General features: G+C 44.8%; 1 protein-coding gene across 1 annotated transcript; it reads left to right on the top strand.

Annotated features, from left to right (window-relative positions):
• Positions 1 to 1,086: 1,086 nt before the first annotated feature.
• On the top strand, positions 1,087 to 23,895 carry LOC129702384 (T-box transcription factor TBX22-like). The gene is made up of 8 exons (XM_055644157.1): positions 1,087 to 1,652; positions 2,599 to 2,752; positions 4,143 to 4,244; positions 10,915 to 11,089; positions 14,260 to 14,424; positions 14,792 to 14,856; positions 17,136 to 17,230; positions 18,870 to 23,895. Exons 1-8 carry the CDS (start codon positions 1,490 to 1,492, stop codon positions 19,445 to 19,447), a joined length of 1,497 nt encoding a protein of 498 aa, XP_055500132.1. The 5' UTR covers positions 1,087 to 1,489; the 3' UTR covers positions 19,448 to 23,895.
• The last annotated feature ends 537 nt before the right edge of the window (positions 23,896 to 24,432 follow it).

The raw sequence follows: 24,432 nt of genomic DNA, 5'->3' as shown, positions 1-24,432 counted from the left end.
CACATAGAAGGAGCAGTGAAGGAACGAACGCTGGTTTACCTAGAGGTGCTGTCGGGAGTGCCGCATCCGGTCACAGCTGTCAGCTAGTTGGAATGGGATTGAGTCTGGGGCTCGGAGCAAATTTCACCGGTCTCCCAGTTCCACTCGCCCGGCCTGTTCCCGGCGCATTTCTCCAGTTGCCCTCAACATTGGGGCCGGCGTGTTCCCGCCTGTATTGGATGCTGACGGTGACGGCCCGATGGCTCTCAGTTCCAGGGCCCACGCTTTCTCTGTTGAATCTCTCGTGGGGAATTCCCTGAAGAGAACAAACGAAGACACTGGAAATGGGCAGCTGAGAGACGGACTTAACGCCGCGCAGAATCAGCCTGGGCGCCCCAAATTGGAGGAACACGAGCAATCTGGTTAGTCCGCTTAGACCATGCATATTGATCTAGATGCAATGCTGGTGGTCCAACAGAGAGATCTCCCTCCACTCCACAATTCTACAGTGTTAGATTATACCCGCAAAAAGACTGTAATTCTAACTCGGGAACAATAATCAATTTAGTTTAGATATATTACAATTTAGTGCTTTATTTTTGCAGTTGATACTCTATTACTTAAAACAATGTTTTATGCTGCAAGTCCTTAACATCGACCTCCCTAGGATTTTACTTTGCGCTTTTTTTTTTTTGAAGATTTAGTTTAGTTTAGTTTTTAGATACAGTTTAGTCTAGTTTAGCTTAGTTTATTTACAGAAGATCGGCGTTTTCCTTCTGGAAGTTGGAGTATAAAAGTGTAAAATTTAATAGTGTAAAATGTTACCCTTAAGTATAAAAGAGGTCAACCGATGGATGCACATGATAGCGGATTCATAAAGGAGTGATGGCAATGTAAGTGTCTCCATTATTGGCTGTGAGAGTACATTTCAAACTAAGGAAAAACACTTTTTTTTTTTTTTTGCTAAATCCATGGAAACCTGTCACAGGCATGCGATCATTCCCTTCCAAGATGGGTCATCAATTTGCCAATGTTGATCGAATCTTGTTACACGACTAGAACGACACGATAGTAATATGCACATGCTCACATCCACATACAGTACCTACACGCGGGCAGGTATGGGCTGCAAACGATTATCTTCCAGCCCAGCCAGTGGAAAGAAAGAAGTTGGATTTCTCTGGTAACAATTAGTGATGAGGGGAGCTCCACTCGTTCTCGTCTGTGCTAGTATTACTGGTTAGGCTGTAACAGGCGGCGAGCTCTCACCCTCCAGAAACACATAGAAGGAGCAGTGAAGGAACGAACGCTGGTTTACCTAGAGGTGCTGTCGGGAGTGCCGCATCCGGTCACAGCTGTCAGCTAGTTGGAATGGGATTGAGTCTGGGGCTCGGAGCAAATTTCACCGATCTCCCAGTTCCACTCGCCCGGCCTGTTCCCGGCGCATTTCTCCAGTTGCCCTCAACATTGGGGCCGGCGCGTTGTATTGGATGCTGACGGTGACGGCCCGATGGCTCTCAGTTCCAGGGCCCACGCTTTCTCTGTGGAATCTCTCGTGGGGAATTCCCTGAAGAGAACAAACGAAGACACTGGAAATGGGCAGCTGAGAGACGGACTTAACGCCGCGCAGAATCAGCCTGGGCGCCCCAAATTGGAGGAACACGAGCAATCTGGTTAGTCCGCTTAGACCATGCATATTGATCTAGATGCAATGCTGGTGGTCCAACAGAGAGATCTCCCTCCACTCCACAATTCTACAGTGTTAGATTATACCCGCAAAAAGACTGTAATTCTAACTCGGGAACAATAATCAATTTAGTTTAGATATATTACAATTTAGTGCTTTATTTTTGCAGTTGATACTCTATTACTTAAAACAATGTTTTATGCTGCAAGTCCTTAACATCGACCTCCCTAGGATTTTACTTTGCGCTTTTTTTTTTGAAGATTTAGTTTAGTTTAGTTTTTAGATACAGTTTAGTTTAGTTTAGCTTAGTTTATTTACAGAAGATCGGCGTTTTCCTTCTGGAAGTTGGAGTATAAAAGTGTAAAATTTAATAGTGTAAAATGTTACCAAAGTATAAAAGAGGTTCAACCGATGGATGCACATGATAGCGGATTCATAAAGGAGTGATGGCAATGTTAGTGTCTCCATTATTGGCTGTGAGAGTACATTTCAAAATAAGGAAAACACTTTTTTTTTGCTAAATCCACCCCCCATTTACGTTACGTTCACTTAACTGTGTTTTAGTTGAAGATTAAAACTCGCATAGATTGTTACTTGTGAGAGGGATGAAGGGAGTGTGTGTGTGTGAGAGGTGTGTGTGAGTGAGAGAGAGAGAGAGAGAGAGAGAGAGAGAGAGAGAGAGAGAGAGATAAAGAGAGAGAGGGAGGGAGGGAGAGAGAGAGAGAGGGAGAGAGGGGGTGGGGGGTGGGGGGGGGGGTGGGGGGGGAGAGAGAGAGAGAGAGGGGAGAGGAGAGAGACGGAGAGACCGTGTCGTTAATGTAAGGCCTCGCAGAAGTTACTGTAACCGCGGGTGAGGCGGCCGTATTGGAAGCGCATTGGTGCATTTTGATCAGCATGTTGTTTTTGGTGTTCTGTATGTGATTATTTACTAGAAGCCGTAGCAGAAGGCGACAAAATCAGCAGTTCTCCGTCTCCCAGATCGCTCGGCGGTGACTCGGATGATCTACAGGTGGAACTGCAAGGAGCGGATCTTTGGAAGAGATTTCATGAGATCGGAACCGAGATGATCATCACAAAAGCTGGCAGGTGAGGGGCCGAGAGACGTAGCGTACACGCACCATCCCAAATCCAAACATCTCATTACCATCATATTCTCTGGGATATCCTTTCCTCCGTGCGTAATGTGTCGTTGTTTTACAGTTTACAATCCAATGGTATGAATATTGATTTCTCTAACTTCAAGTAACCCTTGCTTCCCCACTCTCTCCATTCCTCACCCTTCCCTGTTCTCCGACCAGTCTAACCGTCCCCCCAATTAAATTTTACATTGTATGCCTCGTTGTCACATTCTCCTAGCTAACAGTGACCTATTCTGCATTTTCCTTGAACTGCATCTCCTTTGATGTCCCGTTTTCACACCTCACCCTTCCGTATCTTTTTGGCTCCCTCTCTCCTGACTCTCAGTCTGATGAAATGTCTCGATCCGAAACGTCACCCATTCCTTCTATCCAGCAAGCTGCCTGTCACGCTGTTACTCCTGCATTTTTTGTCTATCTTCGGTGTTTTAATGGATTTCGTCTGTTGAAAAAAACCATTAAATAAAAATAAACTTCAGTTGAGTTCAATAAAAGATCCACAAGCTTTAATATGGATTAATATCTTAAAACAATTCAAATGAACGCCGCCAAGTTACAACCCGTACATTGTTAGCGTAGCTGGAGATTTCTATTCTGTTAACATTTACTGGACTGCGAACACTGTTATTTATGTCACATCGTGAAGTAAAGCGCTGTCCCACGGTACGGGTTCATTCCAAGAGCTCTCCCGAGTTTGCCCTGATTCGAACTCGTCGGTACTCGGGGCTCCCGTGGACATTTTTCAACATGTTTAAAAAATCTTCACGATTCTTCCCGTGCTTAATTACCTGCCGTTAGCGAGTCTTCCCGAGTACCTGCCATTGGCGTTACGAGCCGCTAAGAGACGTCCCCGAGCTCCGACGTACCCGCTACGTTCATTCTCCGTTATTACCACGAGTTTGATTTTTTTTTTAAAAACTCGGTGAGCTCTTGAATGAACTCGCATCGTGGGACAGGTAACTCAGAAATAATGGTTGAATAATCCATTCTTTTAGAAGGTTCATAAAAGTAATCATGCACATCTTTGGAATCCGGGGACTTATGTTAATATTAGAAATCTAAAGCATCTCCCTCGCCTCCACGTACATGACAAGCGAGGACATGATTATTACTTAAGGAACGAGATTTACATTTCCCCCAACAAACCTTGACTATAAATCGACATAATCAGCGAGAACGGCTCTTAAGGCAGTTTAAAAAACACATTTACATCTTGATGCATGCGTTTTGTCTATTTCGTCCGTTACGAAGCGGTTGAAGCAAAATAAGTATATCCGGTGTAAACCAGCATCTGCAATTCCTTCCTACACAAAAGGTCTAACGGTGCTGTTTCCTTACAGGCGCATGTTTCCCGCGGTTCGGGTGAGGATCAGAGGCCTGGAGTCTGAGAGACAGTATTACATCGCTATGGATATTGTCCCTGTGGATTCCAAGAGATACAGGTACTCATCATCGCAGTATTGTTCAGATTGAAACCTATCTGCACGGTGGAAAGTTGTCAAATATTCAAACTGAGCCGCTAACCTCCAGAAAACATGACCTAAACAGATTGTAATGCGGGGCATCCTTTCACACCTTCGCAGAGCTAGCAATGATCTATTCTATATTTTCCTTGACCCTCTTCCCCTTTGATCTCGTTTTCACATCTTGCCCTTCCATATCTCTGCGTCTCCCTCTCCCCAACATTGTGTAAAATTGAATAGATATGAAAACACACACAAAAATAGTAGTAGTATATCACTTGGCCCGATGATTAATGTGATTATGGTTAATCTGTCTCAAGCCTCAAGTTTAGTTCAGTCCCGGTTCAACATTGGCCGCAGTTCCCTGATCATTCAAAAATATATATCTACTTCTTTGTGACCCCCTATATTTTAACTTTACGATCACCTTAGGTAGAGAATTCTGGATATTCATCACCTTATGATCCCTACGCAGGTTAGCTTCACGTGAACGCTCCCTAATCTTAGGAACATAAACAGGGAAAAGATTTAATAGGAATCCGAGGAGTAACTTTTTCACACAAAGGGTGGTGAGTGTATGGAACAAGCTGCCAGATGAGATAGTTGAGGCTGGGACTATCCCAACATTTAAGAAACAGTTAGACAGGTACATGGATTGGATAGGTTTGGAGGGATATGGACCAAGTGTTACTCTAGGCTCTTTGAATCTAGTGAATTGTAGGGCCCTGACTTTCACAATGATCGGTATGGCCCTGGGAACTGTTATGCAGCAGAGCACGCATATAGTTTCTTGCAAGTGGTGTGGCAGGAGATAGGGTGATGAAGATAACTTTTGGCATGCTGGCCTTCATGAGGCCGCACTGAGTATCGTGTTCAGTTTTGGTCACTCTGCTATAGAAAATAGGTGCAGGAGTAGGCCATTCGGCCCTCGAGCCAGCACCACCATTCAAGCTGATCATCCAAAATCAGTACCCCGTTCCTGCTTTCTCCCCATATCCCTTGATTCCGTTAGTCCTCAGAGCTATATCTAACTCTCTCTTGAATACATCGGAAGGATGCCATTAAGATGGAAAGTGTGCAGAGAATAATTATGTGGATGTTGCCCGAGCTATCGGGAAAGATCGGGCAGGCTAGGACCTTATTCTTTGGAACACAGTGGAAAGTTATTAAAGAGTATTCTGCGGGTTATATGGTTGGAAAGTTATTAGAGATTATTCTAAGGGATAAGATATATATGCTTTTACATAGAAACATAGAAACATAGAAATTAGGTGCAGGAGTAGGCCATTCGGCCCTTCGAACCTGCACTGCCATTCAATATGATCATGGCTGATCATCCAACTCAGTATCCCGTACCTGCCTTCTCTCCATACCCCCTGATCCCCTTGGCCACAAGGGCCACATCTAACTCCCTCTTAAATATAGCCAATGAACTGGCCTCAACTACCCTCTGTGGCAGAGAGTTCCAGAGATTCACCACTCTCTGTGTGAAAAAAGTTCTTCTCATCTCGGTTTTTAAAGGATTTCCCCCTTATCCTTAAGCTGTGACCCCTTGTCCTGGACTTCCCTAACATCGGGAACAATCTTCCTGCATCTAGCCTGTCCAACCCCTTAAGAATTTTGTAAGTTTCTATAAGATCCCCTCTCAATCTCCTAAATTCTAGAGAGTATAAACCAAGTCTATCCAGTCATTCTTCATAAGACAGTCCTGACATCCCAGGAATCAGTCTGGTGAATCTTCTCTGCACTCCCTCTATGGCAATAATGTCCTTCCTCATATTTGGAGACCAAAACTGTACGCAATACTCCAGGTGTGGTCTCACCAAGACCCTGTACAACTGCAGTAGAACCTCCCTGCTCCTATACTCAAATCTTTTTGCAATGAAAGCTAACATACCATTCGCTTTCTTTACTGCCTGCTGCACCTGCATGCCTACCTTCAATGACTGGTGTACCATGACACCCAGGTCTCGCTGCATCTCCCCCTTTCCCAATCGGCCACCATTTAGATAATAGTCTGCTTTCCCGTTTTTGCCACCAAAATGGATAACCTCACATTTATCCACATTATACTGCATCTGCCAAACATTTGCCCACTCACCCAGCCTATCCAAGTCACCTTGCAGTCTCCTAGCATCCTCCTCACAGCTAACACTTCCCCCCAGCTTAGTGTCATCCGCAAACTTGGCGATATTGCCTTCAATTCCCTCATCCAGATCATAGATGGACAGCTGATTACCAATAGCATGGTTTTGGACATAGGAGATGGTGTCTCACGAATCTGATTGAGTTTTTTTGAAGATGTGACCAAAAAGGATGAGGGTAGAGCTGTAGATGTTATATTAAGGTTCCACACGGCTGCCCTGGAAGACTAGACATTGCCTTCATGGAAGGAAGCAGAGGATGGTGGTGGAAGGTTGTTTTTCAAACAGGATGCCTGTGACCTCAGGGTTCGTTGCTGGGCGCATTGTTTTCTCTCATGGATAAGAACAGACAAGGCATGGTTAACACATTTGCGGATGATATTAAAAATGGATGGTATTGTAGATAGTAAAGATAGTTGTTCTAAATTGCAGTATGATTTTGGTCAGTTGTGCAGTTGGGCTGAGGAATGGTTGATGGAATGTAATAGTGTGAGGGATTGGATTTTGGGCAGTCTAACAAGGGCAAGACCTACATAGTAAATGATAGGTTTAAGAAGGAACTGCAGATGCTGGAAAAATCAAAGGTAGACAAAAACGCTGGAGAAACTCAGTCGGGTGAGGCAGCATCTATGGAGCGAAGGAATAGGTGACGTTTCGGGTCGAGACCCTTCTTCAGACTGATGTGGGGGTAGGGGGGGCGGGATGAAGAAAGGAAGAGGCGTAGTCAGTGGGCTGAAAGAGAGCTGGCTCAGCACTTCAACTCCCCCTCCATTCCGAATCCGACCTTTCTGTCCTGGGCCTCCTCCATGGAGGCTCATCGTAAATTGGAAGAACAGCACCTCATATTTTGCTTGGATAGTTTACGCTCCAGCGGTATGTACATTGACTTCTCCAATTTCAGGTGGTCCTTGCTTTCTCTCTCTTTCCCCTCCCCTTCCTAGCTCTCCCTCAAAGCACCGTCTCTGCCTCTTCTTTGCTTCTTCCCGCTCCACCCCCACTTCAATCTGAAGAAGGGTCCCGACGCGAAACATCACCCTATTCCTTCGCTCATTCCTGGGATGTCAGGACTGTCTTATGAAGAAAGACTGGATAGACTTGTCTACCTACTCTCTAGAATTTAGGAGATTGAGAGGGGATCTTATAGAAACTTACAAAATTCTTAAGGGGTTGGACAGGCTAGTTGCAGGAAGATTGTTCCCGATAGTTGGGGAAGTCCAGAACAAAGGGGTCACAGCTTAAGGATAAGGGGGAAATCCTTTAAAACCGAGATGAGAAGAACTTTTTTCACACAGAGCGTGGTGAATCTCTGGAACTCTCTGCCACAGAGGGTAGTTGAGGCCAGTTCATTGGCTATATTTAAGAGGGAGTTAGATGTGGCCCTTGTGGCTAAGGGGATCAGAGGGTATGGAATGAAGGCAGGTATGGGATACTGAGTTGGATGATCAGCCATGATCATATTGAATGGCGGTGCAGGCTCGAAGGGCCGAATGGCCTACTCCTGCACCTAATTTCTATGTTTCTATGTTTCCATAGATGCTGCCTCACCTGCTGAGTTTCTCCAGCATTTTGTCTACCTAGTAAATGATAGGGTTCTGTGGGGTGTTCTAGAACAGAGGGATCAGAATGCAGGTACATAGTTCCTTGAAAGTGGTATCACAGATAGATAGGGTGGTCAAAAAAGCTATCAACACATTAGCCTTCATCATTCAGACTATTGAGTATAGAAGTTGAGAGCTCATGTTACAGTTGTGTAAGACATTGGTGCGGTATTTTGCTCAGCTTTGGTCACCATGTTATTGGAAAGATGTTGTCAAGCTAGAAAGGGTATAGACAATATTTATACGAGGATGTTGCCTGGATTCGAGGGCTTGAGCTTTTGGGAGAGTTTAGGACTCTATTCTTTGGAATGCACAAGGATGATGATCTTATAGAGGGGTATAAAATCACGAGAGGAATAGATCAGGTAAATGCACAGTCTTTTGCCCAGAGTAGGGAAATCGAGAATCAGAGGGCATAAGTCAAAGGTGAGGGGGAAAAGATAAAAGGAACCTGACGGATATCTTTTTTGGTGGGTATATGAAAAAGAGCTGCCGGAGGAATTCATTGAGGCAGGTACTGTCATAATGTTTAAGATACTGTAATTGGACAGATACATGGACAGTATAGGCTTAGAGGGATATGGGCCAAGCCCAGGCAGGTGGAACTCATGTACATGGGGCATGTTGGTCAGCATGAGTAAGTTGGGCAGAAGGGCCTGCTTCCACATTGTATGGCTATCACTATGATACTATGGCAGGAGGCCAATGATCTTATAGAGGTGTTTAAAATTATGAGGGAAATAAAGTGGGTGAATCACAGAGTCTTTTCCCCAGGGTAGAGGATTCAAGAACGGAAGGTCACAAGTTTACCGTGAGAGGGTAAAGGTTTAATAGGCACCTGAGGATGGCGGGCATATGAAATGAGCTGTCAGATGAAGTAGTTGAGGCAGTACAATATCAATTAAAAATCATTTGGACAGAGAGATGGATAGGAAAGGTTTAAAATGAAATGGGGAAAACGTGGGCAAAAGGGACCAGCTTAGATGTAAGTGAGCAGGGATGATTTAGGCCAAAGGCCGTGTTTCCTTGCTGTATGAATCTATGGCTCTATAACATGAAAAGTAAAACAGCATAGCAAGGGAATAGGCAATAGTGCTTTTTTTTTGTCACATATGCGACAGTGAGTAATTGTTCCCCAATACACATGCGGGCGCTACCATTTTCAATGGCATTAGTCAAAATTCACAGTCCAGTCGGCCAGCTCCTGTGAACCGACGTCCCTCTCCTCTCCTCGCCCAGTCATCTTTGTGTCCCGTCAGCGACTCCTGTAGCCTACCTGAAGGCGCTGGAGAGATTACAAAAATAGACAATAGACAATTGGTGCAAGAGTAGGCCATTCGGCCCTTCAAGCCAGCACCACCATTCAATGTGATCATGGCTGATCATCCCCAATCAGTATCCCGTTCCTGCTTTCTCCCCATATCCCCTGACTCCGCTATTTTTAAGAGCCCTATCTAGCTCTCTCTTGAAAGCATCCAGAGAACTGGCCTCCACCGCCCTCTGAGGCAGAGAATTCCACAGTCTCACCACTCTCTGTGAGTAAAAGTGTTTCCTCATCTCCATTCCAAATGACTTACCCCTTATTCTTAAATTGTGGCCCCTGGTTCTGGACCCCCCCAACATCGGGAATATGATTCCTGCCTCTAGCGTGTCCAAGCCCTTAACAATCTTATATGTTTCAATGAGATATCCTCTCATCCTTCTCAACTCCAGAGTGTACAAGCCCAGTTGCCACCTTCTGACCAAGCCAATTTAGCAATTCACTGTAGATCTCATGTGACTTAATCTTACGGACCAATCTACCATGAGGGACCTTGTCAAATTCATTACTAACATCTATGTATATAACATCCACTGTCCTCTCCTCGTCAATCACTGTTATCACTTGCTCAAAAAACCTCAATCTAATTTGTGAGACAGGATTCCTTCCACACAAACCCATGCTGCCTCTCCCTAATATACCCATGCTTTCCCAAACTCAAGTAATCATGTCCAGGAGAATCTTCCCCAACAATTTCCCTTCCACTTACGTGAAGCTCACTGGCCCATACTTTCCTGGGCTATCCCTGTCACCCATCTTTCACAAAGGGACATTGGCTAATCACCTGCCTCTTGGAATCTCACCCAAGGATCTCTGTCAAGTCCCAAACAAACTCTACCCTTGCCTTCCACTGTATCCAACAATGGATTCCATTGGGCCTTGGGATCTCAAGGGCCTTGTCCAATTTCTGCTTCATTAACCATACATTTGCTTCATTTTACTTTTTGATTAAATTTACAATATCTCCCGTCATTCTAGCTTCCCAAAATTCGACATTCTTATCTTTCATCCTCACCAGAACATGCTGGTGCAGAACATAATGCCAGTTGTGGATTTACTCCCAAATGGCAGTTGCCTGTTCCCAGTTCCTGCCTAACGCTATTGGAATTTGCCTTCAGGTTTGGCTCTCTCAGTAGAGGACCACCAGTCTCACCTCATCCATAACTACAATCAATGATCCCAAAATTCTCCTTTACTGAACCTTCAATAATCTGGTCAGGCTTATTCCCTAGTACAAGGTCCAGTAAGGTCCCTTTCCTCCTTGGACTATCTACGCATGTCAGGTGCATCCTCCTAGATGTACTAGACAAATTCTTCCCCATTTAAGCTTTTGGCATGTAGAGACTCTGGCAATATTGGGGGAATTAAGGGGGAACTGGAGAGCACGAATGGGAAATTGTGCTGAGACTTGTGGACAGAGCAGATTCATGGAATTAGTTTTATTGAAGAAGCCATTTGGTGCCTCGTTATCCTCAGACGGGTTCCCATTCCCAGTTCGGTTCCTAGATTTAACCGGCAGTTGCAGAACCCGTTCCCCCTGCCCCGCCACTGCCCCAACATGCTCATTTCTTATGTGGTGTCGGCAGGTATGTGTACCACAGTTCACAATGGATGGTGGCTGGGAACACCGAACAGTCACCGATGGCACCCCGACTCTACGTCCACCCCGACTCGCCAACGTCAGGGCAGTCCTGGATGAAACAGATCATCAGCTTCGACCGGGTAAAGCTCACCAACAACGACATGGACGAGAAAGGACATGTAAGATTAAATGCCAGCCCCGCACGGCCCGGTTTTACCTTCTCCCATAAAATCCAAAAACATAACTGTCCCTGCAGACCCATTGATTGTACCTGCTCCTGCCCCATTGGGGTCATTGACTCCCGGTCCAAACCTTCCTGACCTGTGTTCAAGACACAGCACACAACCTTCAGATCTTTGCTAACTTCCATTTTCCAGGCCCCCACTCCCTCATCTTTACTATGGACATTCAGTCACTCTACCCCTCCATCCTCCACAAGGAAGGCTTGAAAACCCTCCGTTTCTTCCTCAAACGCAGAACCAGCCAATTTCCCTCTATGGACATTCTCTTGTGCCCAGCGGAGCTGGTCCTCACTCTCAACAACTTCTCCTTCAACTCTTCCAAATCAAAGGCATAGCCATAGGCACTTGTATGGGCCCCAGCTATGCCTACCTCTTGTAGGGTACCTCGACCAATCCTTGTTCCAGACATACATTGGCCCCATCCTCGAACTCAATGTGCACTACATTGACGACTGCATCAGTGCTACCTCCTGCCCCCATGCAGAACTCATGGATTTCATTAACTTCACCACCAATTTCCATCCTGCACTCAAATTCACTTGGACCATCTCTGACACCTTCCCCTTTCCTCATCTCACCACCTACATCACAGGAGATAAACTATGAACTATAGATATTACGAACACGCTGACTCCCACAGCTATCTAGACTACACTTCTTCCCGCCCTGCCTCCTGCAAAGAATCTATCCCCTACGCCCAATTCCTCCATGGAAGCCACATCTGTGCCCAAGATGATGTGTTCCATACCAGGACATCTGAGATGCCCTCATTCTTCAGTGAACGGGTGTTCCCCTCATCTATCATAGATGAGACCCTCACGCGGGTCTCCATGGTATCCCGTAGCTTTATTCTTGCTCCCCCTCCCCCCAGTCTCAACAGAGACCCCTTAATCCTTACCTTTCACCCCATCAGCCGTCGCTTACAGCACATGAAGTAATCTCTGACATTTTCTCCTACTCCAACAGGATCCCACCACTGGCCATGCTTCCTCCACCCGTTTCTGCAGAAGCCCTTGCCTCCGCAACTCCCTGGTAAACTCGTCCCTTCCCACACAAACCACCCCTTCCCCACGTACCTTCCCCTGCAACTGCAGGAAATGCAACACCTGTGCCTATACTTCCTCCCTCACTCCATCCAGGGACCCTGGCCATTCTTTCAGGTGAGGCAGACGACTGCATCCTGCAAAAACCTCATCTACTATATCAGGTGTTCTTGGTGTGGACTCCTATATATCGGCAAGACCAGGCGCAGATTGGGTGACCGTATATTCCATCATTATCACGCGAGGGTTTGGGTTGAGACAGTTAGACAGATACATGGATAGGGCAGGTTAGGAAGGATATGGACCAAATGCGGGCAGGTGGGACTAGTGAAGCTGGGACATGTTGGCTGGTGTGGGCAAGTTGTGCCAAGGGGCCTGTTTCCACACTGTATCACTATGACTCTATCACCTCACCCCCAGCCAAAAATGGATCGCTGAGAACATCATCTTCCCTGAGTCATCGATGTAGGCACAGCATTGTTTTGTACCTTCCCAGACATCTCGTCTAGTGTCCTCCTCCCTGACTCACAATCTGAAGAAGGGTCTCAACTCAAAATGTCACATATTCCTTTCCTCCGGAGATGCTGCCTGACTCGCTGAGTTACTCCAGCATTTTGTGTCTATCTTCAGATTTAACATCTTCAATGTTGCCTGGGTTTCAGCACCTAAGTTACAGAGAAAGGTTGAACAAGTTAGGTCTTTATTCTTTGGAGCGCAGAAGGTTAAGGGGGACTTGATAGAGGTCTTTAAAATTATGAGAGGGATAGACAGAGCTGACGTGGATAAGCTTTTTCCATTGAGAGTAGGGAAGATTCAAACAAGAGGACATGATTTGAGAATGAAGGGACAAAAGTTTAGGGGTAACATGAGGGGAATTTCTTTACTCAGAGAGTGGTAGCTGTGTGGAATGAGTTTCCAGTGGAAGTGGTGGAGGCAGGTTCGATTTTATCATTTAAAAATAAATTGGATAGGTATATGGACGGTAAAGGAATGGAGGGTTATGGTCTGAGTGCAGGTAGATGGGACTAGGTGCGAGTAAGTGTTGGCACGGACTATAAGGGCCGAGATGGCCTGTTTCCGTGCTGTAATTGTTATATGGTTGTTATGGTTAATGGCATGTGTGTAGCCTTCAGTCTGACAAAGCATCACCATTTCAAGCATCAACTATCCAAGTTCTCCAGAGATGCTGCTTGACCCTGCTGAGTTACTCCAGCACTTTGTGTCTTTTTGTGTATTAGACACTATATCCAGTTCCTTGTGTCTGCATTATATGTGTACTTATCTTCAGGTTTTGTCTGTATAAGCATTCTGTGTGTACTAATCTACAGTAGGTAAGTGTGCGTCAGTGGATGACATGCAGGTCATCATATGCTTACGCCAGGACCGAATACATTGCCTGCAATGTATTGGCAGCAGATGCAATATCAATTTTCACTGGGGAACAGGGAACATGCTTGAAAAGCGAGGAAGCTGCTGAACTTTGAGCGGACGAATCGGTAACGTATGCTTGTTCTATCAAAGAGTCATGCGAGTCATCTTCTGCACTTCAAAGCTCTGCCATTCTGGCTGTGAACTGCGAGAGACCAGTTTCCACAGCCACCTGAGAGGCTCGGCTATGCCAACAAGAAGCGGCATGCTTGTAAATACTCTGGGTCGAACCACTGCTGGCAGCGAGTTAATCCAACGAGAACAGATGATAAGGGGGAAAAAAGCTCAGACTGTACACAAGGACACAGAGTGCTGGAGTATTTCAGCGGGTCAAGCAGCATCTCTGGTGAACATGGATAAGCGACATGTCGGGTCACCGGAGATCGGGTCGCCGGATGCTTGACCCGCTGAGCTACTCCAGCACTGTGTGTCATGTTTCTGGAAACTGACACCTGCATTTCCTTATTTCCAGTTTAGAGACTTGAGCGGATGATTTTCAAGCAATGTTCGCTTGTCGGCTAAGTGAACGCATATTCTATCTTAGTGTCCAACGCGTAAAGTACAACTTAAGAAGAATATTGTATTACATGTTATATAAATGCAATGCCTTTCCAATATGTATCTCATTCACACCAGATTATACTGCAATCCATGCATAAATATCGTCCGCGAATCCATGTGGTAGTGAAAGAGGCGGATTTGGACATGTCTATACATCAGTTCCTCCCTTCAAATGGAGTGCAGACATTCACATTCCCGGAGACTGAATTCACCACCGTCACAGCCTACCAGAACCAGCAGGTAATCAAGGCCACTGCCGTGCAGGGGTGAGAGTGAGGGAGGGGGGGATCTTACCGAAGCGCGGGGAGGAAACAAAGCGAAGAAAAAGTAACCACATAAATGCTGCGTCCAAGACACAATCTAACTACATACATTTCATTAACTTGATTATTCTTTGATTTTTTTTGCGTGTTTATATAAAACAACATTCTCTTCATCTTATATCTCAATTCCTTGTTATCTTCTAGAACTTGATTTTAAGCTCCTCGGATCCCCTGTCTTTCTGCGCTATGTATTTGTCCTGACAAACGAACATGTTTCCCACATATTTCTGAACGTGGTTTCCAACAGCCTATTCATTTTACTTTTCCTTTTACTCGCCTTATAGATTACAAGGTTGAAAATTGACAGAAATCCTTTCGCCAAAGGTTTCAGGGATCCAGGGAGAAACAGGTATCCAAAAATCCGCGTATCCGTGAATTGCTGCAAACTTGTCGCCTTGTTTCAGTGATTTACATATATCGTCTGTGCAGCCATGGTATAGAGCCACATATTAGGATATCATCCAACAAAGTTGATTAACAGATGTGTTCTCACTAAAGGTGAAAATAGTTCGAGTGCTTGCATCTGGATTTGATAGTGTATCGCGTCGCGTTCTCGAAATCTGCGTGGACCAACTGGCTGGAGTTTTTACAGAATCTTCAACCTCTAATTACTGAGGTTCCCACCTCCTTTGAAAGGTTATCAATAATAATAGTGCCCAAGTAAAGTAAGGTAACATGCCTCAATTACTACCGACCGCGGTGATGAAGTGCTTTGAGAGATTGGTTATGGTGCAAATCAACTCCTATTTCAACATGAACCTGGGCCCACTAGACTGTGCCTACTGCCACAATAGATCAATGGAGGATGCAATCTTGCTGGCTCTCTTTTCTGCACTGGACCACGGGCAATAAAAACGCATACCTCAGGCTGCTGTTCATAGACTACAGCTTGGCTTTCAACACCATCAGCCCCTCCAAACTGTAAACCAAGCTGAGGAAATTGGGTCTTGGTGCATCCCTCTACAATTGCATCCTCAATTTCCACATCTGGTGCCGTGGTGAAGTTGCTGCCTTCTAGTGCCAAAGAACCAGGTCCAATCCCATCTACAGATGCTGTCTGTATGCTCCATGTGACCGCGTGGGTTTTCTCTGGGTGTTCTGGTTCCCTCCCACATTCCAAAGACATGCGGGTTTGTAGGTTAATTGGCTTTATGTAAAATTGTCCCTTGCGTGTAGGATTGAACTAGTGTACGGCTGATCGCTGGTCGGTGCAGACTTGGTGGGCTGAAGAGCATGTTTCCATTCTGTATCTCGAAAACTAAAACAACAATCAGTTCAAATTGGCAGCAACACTTCCTCCTCAATAACCATTAGCACAGGAGTACCATCAGACTGTGTACTCACCCCCCGCCCTGCTCAACTCACACTATACCATAATCTCTTGGCCACAGTTCCAACTCCATTGTTAAATTCACTGATGCCACCACCATTGTTGGACAGATTAGGGATGATAATGAGTCAGAGTCTAGGAGGGAGATTAATCGAGATGACTGCATGGTGCCAGAATAACACCAGTGAAACCAAGGAACTAATTGTTCACTTTAGAAGAGGAAGGCCAAGGATCCACAAACCTGTCTTCATCAATGGGTTGATGGTGGAGAAAATCAAAAACTTCATATTCCTGGGCACGCATATCTCTAAAGATCTGTCATGTCCCCAGCACATTGGTGCAATCATAAAGAAAGCACACCAATGTCTGTATTTCCTTTGAAGATTGAGGAGATTCATTATGTCGATGATTACCCTTTAGAATGCCTACAGATATCCTGTTGAGAACATATTGACTGGTTGCACCATGGCCTGGTTTGGCAACTTGAACACCCAGCAAAAGATTGCAAAAAGTGGTGAACACTCTCCATTCCATCAAAGGATCTGACCTCCCTACCCATCGAAGGGATCTATAGAAGTTGCTAACTTGCTAACTCAAGAAGGCAGCCAGCATCATCAGAGACCCACCACGCCCTGGTCACCAAAGATCGCAGTGCTCTAGTATATTTGCTGGGCACGCTCTTATTTCAAACCTGCCATCTGGAAGAATGTAATATCCAGGCTCAGGAGCAGGTCCTTCCATATGGCTATTCCAAACTACAAACTGCCACTACGGACTTAGGGGACATTGTTTCTGTATTTGCATTACATTGTTTGTTTTTATATATTGAACTGCTTTTTGTTAACTAGACGTTATGATGTCTACTGAGAACTAGGCTCACATAGAAGATAGACACAAAAAAACTGGAGTAACTCAACGGGTCAGACAGGATAAAAGGAATAGGTAATGTTTCAGGTCGAGATCCTTCTTCAGACCCGAAACATCACATATTTATTTTCTCCTGAGATGCTGTCTGACCTACTGAGTTACTCCAGCTTTTTTTTGGTCTATCTTCGGTTTAAACCAGCATCCGCTGTTCCTTCCGAAACTATGTTTACACATCTCTTGTGCTGCTGCAAGTAGGAATGTCATTGTTCAGTTTCAGGACATAGGACAATAAAACACTCTTGACTCGAGACTCTTGCAGTATTTGGACACTTTTGAATATTAGTTTTACTTTTATAAGAGACATGTGGCGGTAATGTATTCCCAGAACAGTCCAGGTGAAGGCATGATTAAAGTTGTCATCTTGCATTTAGGATTGGCCTGGAGCGAGTGATGGACAATTACCCATGGCGGCCGACAAACTGCCGATCACCACTGGATTTCCAACCACTTAACATCCAAAAGCCAGGTGTGTGCAATGTATCTGAGTCCATGGATTGCTCATGTGGTCTAATGAAAAATTAATCAAAACATATCATGAATTCAGATCGAAAACATAAAAAAACTGGAGTAATTCAGCGGGACAGGCAGCATCTTGGATAGATGGAATGGGTGATGTTACGCATCTATACCCTTCTTCAGACTGAGAGTCATGGGAGAGGGAGTCTAGAGATATGGAAGGGTAAGGTATGAAAATGAGATATCAAAGGGGATGCAGTTCAAGGAAAATATAGAATTATAGACAATCGTCAATAGACAAAAGATGCAGGAGTAGGCCATTTGGCCCTTCAAGCCAGCACCGCCACTCAATGTGATCATGGCTGATCATCCCCAATCAGTACCCCGTTCCTGCCTTCTACCCATATCCCCTGACTCCGCTATCTTTAAAAGCCCTTTCTAGCTCTCTCTTGAAAGCATCCAGAGAACCTGCCTCCACGTGAGACAGAGAATTCCACACTCACCACTCTCTGTGAGAAAAAGTGTTTCCTCGTCTCCGTTCTAAATGGCTTACTCCTTATTCTTAAACTGTGGCCCCTGGTTCTGGACTCCCGCAACATCGGGAACATGTTTCCTACCTCTAGCATGTCCAAGCCCTTACCAATCTTATATGTTTCAATGAGAAACCCTCTCATCCTTCTAAGCTCCAGAGTATACAAGCCCAGCTGCTCCATTCTCTCAGCATATGATAGTCCTGCCATCCCGGGAATTAACCTTGTAAACCTACGCTGCAGTCCCTCAATATCACAAATGTCCTTCCTCAAATTAGGGGGCCAGAACTGCACACAATACTCCAGGTGTGGTCTCACTATGGCTCTGTACAACTGCAAAGGACCTCTTTGCTCCTATATTCGATTCATCTTGTTATAAAGGCCAACATGCCATTCGCTTTCTCCACTGACTGCTGTGCCTGCATGCTTACTTTCATAGACTGATGGACAAGGACCCCCCAGATCCCGTTGTACTGCCCCTTTTCCCAACTTGATGCAATTTAGATAGTAATCTGCCTTCCTGTTTTTGCTACCAAAGTGGATAACCTCACATTTATCCGCATTAAACTTCATCTGCTATGCATCTGCCCACTCCCCCAACCTGTCCAAGTCGCCCTGCATTCTCAAAGCATTTTCCTCACAGTTCACACTTCCACCCAGCTTTGTGTCATCTAGGGGAAACAATTGTTGACTAGGGGAAGTTGACAACGAGGCATACATACAAAGATAACATCTAATCAGGAGGACAGTCAAACTAGTTGGAGAATTGGGACGAGGGTGAGGTGGAGAGTGGGAAAGCACCGGTTACTTGAAGTTAGAGAAGTCAATATTCATACCGCTGGGGTGTAAACTGTCCAAGCGAAATATGAGGTGCTGTTCCTCCAATTTGTGTGTAGCCTCACCCTGACAATGGAGGAGGACCAGGTCAGAAAGGTCTGTGTGGGAATGAGAAGGGGAGTTAAAGTGTTTAGCAACCGGGAGATCTGGTAGATTTAGCTCACACATTGTGTAATTCAAATGGATATCTCCCTTCGCGGAAGTTCCTGGAACAGCGGATGATTCGATATGAGGGGCGTGGGGATCGGTTGCATTATAATTCTGTGAACTTTTATGTTACAGTCGGGTACCCAGACTCGGCGTTGGGCAATTCCAGCGCCGGGACTCTGACATCTCTCAGCTCGGAGCTCTTCCCGATGTGCTCAGCGCCGGGACTGTTTCACCTGAACGCCAGCTCCCTAGCGGTGACTTGCCGAACCCCTCGACGCTGCAGTCTAGACGGGCCGGCTCGGAGTCTGGGGGCCCAGCACTTCAACCCGCCAGCCAGCGACAATTCGCCCCACGACCTCTTGATCACGCAGAGAGGTCCGCCGCTCATGTTTCGGTTCCCTTCCGTGTCCCCACTCGCTTCAAGCAACGGGAAAAGTGGGCACGGCTTGCAACTGGCGCCCAGCGCGGCGTACCCCCACCTTCAAATGATGCACCCGGCTAGCGCCGTGTCCCAGAGCCAACGCGGCGTGTACAGCTGGGCTGCGCGGCGCCCCCACACTCTCTATGGGTACCATTTATCCGCACCCACCTCGCCCACAGCTCCCCTTAAACTGACAAGCCCTCTGCCTGAAAACGCCCCGGGGACCGAGCGGATCCTCCGGTGTGGCAAGACTGGGCAGTGGCCCCAACCTGTCAGCCACTGCCTGTGACTGGGTGAGGAGGTGAGATCGGGGAGGTGTGGAACGCTATCCACTGAGACTTGCGCCCTATAATACAGCGCTGAAGTGTTTCGTCAGAGTTGCCCGCCTGGGTACGAGCACCGATTTATTCACAGACGTGACCGACTTATGCCATTAACAACAAAGGGCAATATACAAATAGGGGGAATCGTAAAGCGCCGAGCTGAGCAGAACAAATCCAAATTAAATGGGTCATTGATTCTAATTTCGTTGCCGGACTGAAGCCCGTTCAACCTCAAGAACCAGCAACAAGCCCACTGTACATTTTTGAGTTTGGGCAGAGACAAGGGGCGAAGTTACTCCAGCATTTTCGGTGTGAACAAGTATCTGCAGTTCTTTCCTACACAAGGGTGAATTTATGTTGCTTTTCGACAGTCTTAACTACACACGAACCCTTTCATGCATTTGATGCCTCCCCTTCAGTATTTGAAAGAATATGCCATTCTGTGAACATCATCACAAACAGTAGTTCATTTTGAACTATTTATCTACGGGTATATCGGCAACCTTACATTAATAAAGCATTACTGGAAACTGAATGGTTAGCAGCAGAAATATTCACAAAATGCGGCGGCGTGCTGTTGATCATTAAGAAGTCTGTAATGTCTTGCTGACAAAACACACCAGGATATAACACACCAGCCAGTCCCGCACATCTGGGATATATTGCAAACTCTTCGTTTAGTAGAAGAGTATGAAGAAGAGTTCGAACAAAACGTCACCTATTCCTTTTCTCCAGAGATGTTGCCTGTCCCGTTGAATTACTCCAGCTTTTTGTGTCTACCTTCGGTTGAAACCAGCATCTGCAGTTCCTTCCTATACAAGGGAAAGGGTGTTCAGTTTCACTTCAGTTTAGTTTAGTTTATTGTCACGTGTACCTAGATATGGTGAAAAGCTTTAGTTGCGTGCTATCCAGACAGCAGAAAGACAATCTATGATTACAATCGAGCCACTACAGTGTACAGATACATGATAAGGGAATGACGTTTAGTGCAAGGTAAAGCCAGCAAAGTCAAGTCAAGTCAAGTCACTTTTATTTATATAGCACATTTAAAAAACAACTCTCATAGGCCAAAGTGCTTTAGATTGGTGGAAGTACAAACCAAATCCAATCAAGGATATTCCTATGGTCACCAATAAGATATACAATAGTTCAGCACTTCATTCTGGTAGGATGATTCAGTTGCCTGATAACGGGTTACCCAAAGCTATCCGATTTTATCGTGGATTGAAAAAAAAAACCCAATTTCACAGAGATCTATGATCAAAATCAAAAAGCCAGATTTTAATAAAAACATATAATGGATAGAAAATTATTTCCACGTAAACAAAAAAATATCTCCCTATTGTTTTTAATTTCAACAGATCCCAATTTATTTCCAGCATTTGTTAGTATGTACTGTGAAATAAACATATTGGCTCAGGATGTTCCATGATTATTATGGGATCATTAATTGTTGGATAGTCCTTGCGGTATTTGGTTGATGAAAGAGTGCGTTGTTCGTCAGCATTAGTTCTGCAGTGGCCGGACTGGCTATTTCTGTGTCTGCACTACAGGGAACTAAGTCTGAACAAAGAAACATAAATTGGCAATTTAATCGGGCTAATAAAAAAAAGTTTGACACTTTAAAACAATCCAAAGCATTTTGTGGAAATTGTAGGTACACAAAAATGCTGGAGAAACTCAGCGAGTGCAGCAGCATCTATGGAGCGAAGGAAATATGTGACGTTTCGGGCCAAAACCCTTCTTCAGACTGTTTACCTGCAGAACAGTTATTATTACTCTTCAAAATAACAATCAGTGAAGTCCTTTGGGATATTGAAGATATATATTTAGATCATTCCTATATCATCCCGCGCTAGAGTTAAGGAATATATTACAGGTATATTATTAATATATTCCTAATGAGGAGAAAGCCCGAATATCACCTCAGCTTTAAAGATATCAAATGGCTGGAACATAGATGGATATGTTAGTAATTCTGCAGATAACATTGTGATTGCTGCAGTCACGGACTGTGAGGAAAGCTGTCAAAGTATACAGCGAGATATAGATCAGCTACAGAAAAGAGTAGAGAGATGGAGTTTAATCCGAACAAGTGTGAGGTGTTGCACTTTGGGAGCTCACATGTAAGGGGAAAATATTAATGGCATGACCCTTACTAGCATTGATGTACAGAGGGATGTTGGGGTCCAAGTCCATCATTCCTTGAAAGGGCACTGCAAGTAGATAGAGTGGTAAATAATGCATATAGTATGCTTGCTTTCAGTAGGTCAGGGCATTGAGTCTGAGAATCAGGATGACATGATGCAGGTTTATAGGACGTTGGTTTGGCCTCATTTGGAGTATTGTGTGCAGTTCTGGTCGACCCCTTACCAGAAGGACGTGGAGGCTTTGGAAGGAGGGGGTTTAGAGGGCATAGTTTTGAAGTGAGAGGGGCAAAGTTTAAAGGAGATGTGCAGGGCAGGTTTTTTACACTGAGAATGGTGATTGCCTTGAACGGGCAGTGGGGAGCGGGGAGCGGGGAGCGGGGGTGGTTGAAGCAGAAAGTTAGTGGCATTTAAAAAACCTTTGGATAGGGAAATGGATATGCAGGGAATGGTGGAATATGGGTTACGTATGTGATGGCATAATGCTTGGCACAGACTTGTGAGCTGAACCACCTATTCCTGAGCCATACTGTTCAATGTTCTATGATATTACAACGCTAGCTAAGTTTCCTTGATGCAAAGCGATTTGGATTGTGAGAAGAACTACACAAATGACTCACTTAAAAAAAAAAGATTAACAAAGAAGAAAGGATTAATATTCCTTTCTTCCCTTATAATGAGTTTGAGGGAAGAGGAGTGGGAGAAAGCTTGGGTGTGAAGCACATTAGCACCAAGATAAAATAGCCACAATGAAGGGCTACAGTGGTGCTAACATTTGATGTAACTAAGTTTCGCAACAGCAACATAATTATTTATTTATATAGAACTTTTTAATAAAGGAAAACTTCCCAAGGTGCTTTAAGTTACTTTAAACAAAAATATTTGAACAGTATTTAAGTATATGATAAACTACTTTTTAAATATTTGTTTGATTATACGGAAATTCAGTTTGTGCAGCCAATTGTTGAATTTCTTTAATTATTCCAGTATGGTGATATTAAAACAAGCAAAGGAAGCCAAGTGCTCCTGCTAGTTATAACTTGAAACTTTTTTTAGATTTGGTATCAGTCTGACAAGGTTGCAAGAAAGGTTTTTTAAATGTCAAGGAGATAATAATATGGTTTGACAATTTTATCTATTACATTTTACAGCAAGTAAGTGATGAATACCAGTCTGAAACTGAAATTTGCAAAGTACAATATCAATGTGGCACATTAGGGGATATGATCTCTGCATAATGTTTGTGCTTTTTGAGAGTCCGGTACCCATCAACTGTTAGAAGAACCCAAGTGTGATTTTCAAATGAGGGTTTATATAGTCATACTGAACCTAACATGAAATAGGTGTGCTCTCTGATCACCAATGATAATCAGTGTTTTCACATTTCATGCTTTAGTTCTGGTGAGAATGATATCAAGTTGTTCTGTAAATTTTGCTTTCACATTAAATTAAAGTGCAATTTTAACCATGCTGTTGCCTGTGATCGTGACAAAAGTTTTCTTACTTAAGTAATTGCCAATATTTACATTGTTTAAAAAGGAACTGCAGATGCTGGAAAGTCGAAGGTAGACAAAATGCTGGAGAAACTTAGCGGGTGAGGCAGCATCTATAGAGCAAAGGAAATAGGCAACGTTTCGGGTCAAGACCCTTCTTCAGAGGCTCATGCAGGATATATCGATGCATGACATCCTCATCTTCTGATGGGAAATTATTACTCACAGTAAGTGCGCAGGGTACAAATTTATGGGTGGTATAGAAAACAGAAGAGTACATCACAAGAACAGGCCCTACAGCCCACAATATCTGTGCCAAACTCAATGCCGACTACCTCTTAACCTTTGCAACCTTTCCAAAGCCACCACATGCTTCCTGTAATGGAGTGACCCGAACTGCACACAATATTCCAAATGTGGCCTAACTAAAATCCTGTAGAACTGCATCATGATATCATCCTGAAAGGGTACAAAGTGCGGGAGTAACTCAGGCAGCATCCCTGGAGAACATGGATAGGTGATATCTCTGGTTGAGGCCATTCTTCTGACTTTCCTCTCTCTGATGGGAGTTTTATATCACCCTCTCTCACTGCCTCCCCCTCTCTGTGATTCCTGCTGTTCTCCGCCTCTATGTCTATGTTTTAACGCAGACTTGCTACCACAGTCACGTGTGTTTCCTCAACGCCTGCCTATGCTGCCATCTCCTCCCTCATAGCATCCTGAGTCCTATACTCAATGTCCTGATCTATGACGAAAACTGGATCATATGCCGTCTTTACCACTCGATCTATTTGATTAGCTTAGTTTAGAGCTACCGCATGGAAACAGGTCCTTCCGCCCACTGAGTCCACACCGACCATCGCTCACCCATTCCCACTAGTTGTATATTATCTCACTTTCTCATCCACGAGAGGGGCAATTTACAGAGGGCAACTAACCTTCACACCTGGGATGTGGGAGGAATCCGGAGCACCTGAAGGAAACCAAAAATACTCACTGGATGAATGTGCAAACTACACACACACAGCAACTGAGGTCAGGATTGAAACCAGGTCTCAGGTGAGGCAGTAGCTCTACACACTATGCTGCCCTAAACCATTTATACAACCATACAGCACAGAAATGGCCACATTAGCACACAGTGTTTGTACTGAACATGATGCTTGGCTGAATTGATCTCATCTGCCTGCATATGATCCAAATCCCTCTGTTCCCAGCACTTCCTTGTGCCCATTTAAAAGCCTATTAGACACCACTTTCATATCTGCCTCCACCGCAACCCTTGGCAATATGTTCCAAGCCCCCACCACC

This window comes from Leucoraja erinacea, chromosome 12, assembly GCF_028641065.1.
Source record: "Leucoraja erinacea ecotype New England chromosome 12, Leri_hhj_1, whole genome shotgun sequence".
NCBI lineage: Eukaryota > Metazoa > Chordata > Chondrichthyes > Rajiformes > Rajidae > Leucoraja > Leucoraja erinaceus.
This window is presented reverse-complemented; position numbering and strand designations above follow the sequence as displayed.

Excerpts from the sequence above, each read along its gene's own strand:
- LOC129702384 (XM_055644157.1), top strand. The coding sequence starts at position 1,490 with ATGGCTCTCAGTTCCAGGGCCCACGCTTTCTCTGTGGAATCTCTCGTG. Across the intron at positions 11,090-14,259 it reads ACATGGACGAGAAAGGACAT|ATTATACTGCAATCCATGCA; the intron begins GTAAGATTAAAT and ends CATTCACACCAG. Across the intron at positions 14,425-14,791 it reads CAGCCTACCAGAACCAGCAG|ATTACAAGGTTGAAAATTGA; the intron begins GTAATCAAGGCC and ends CTCGCCTTATAG.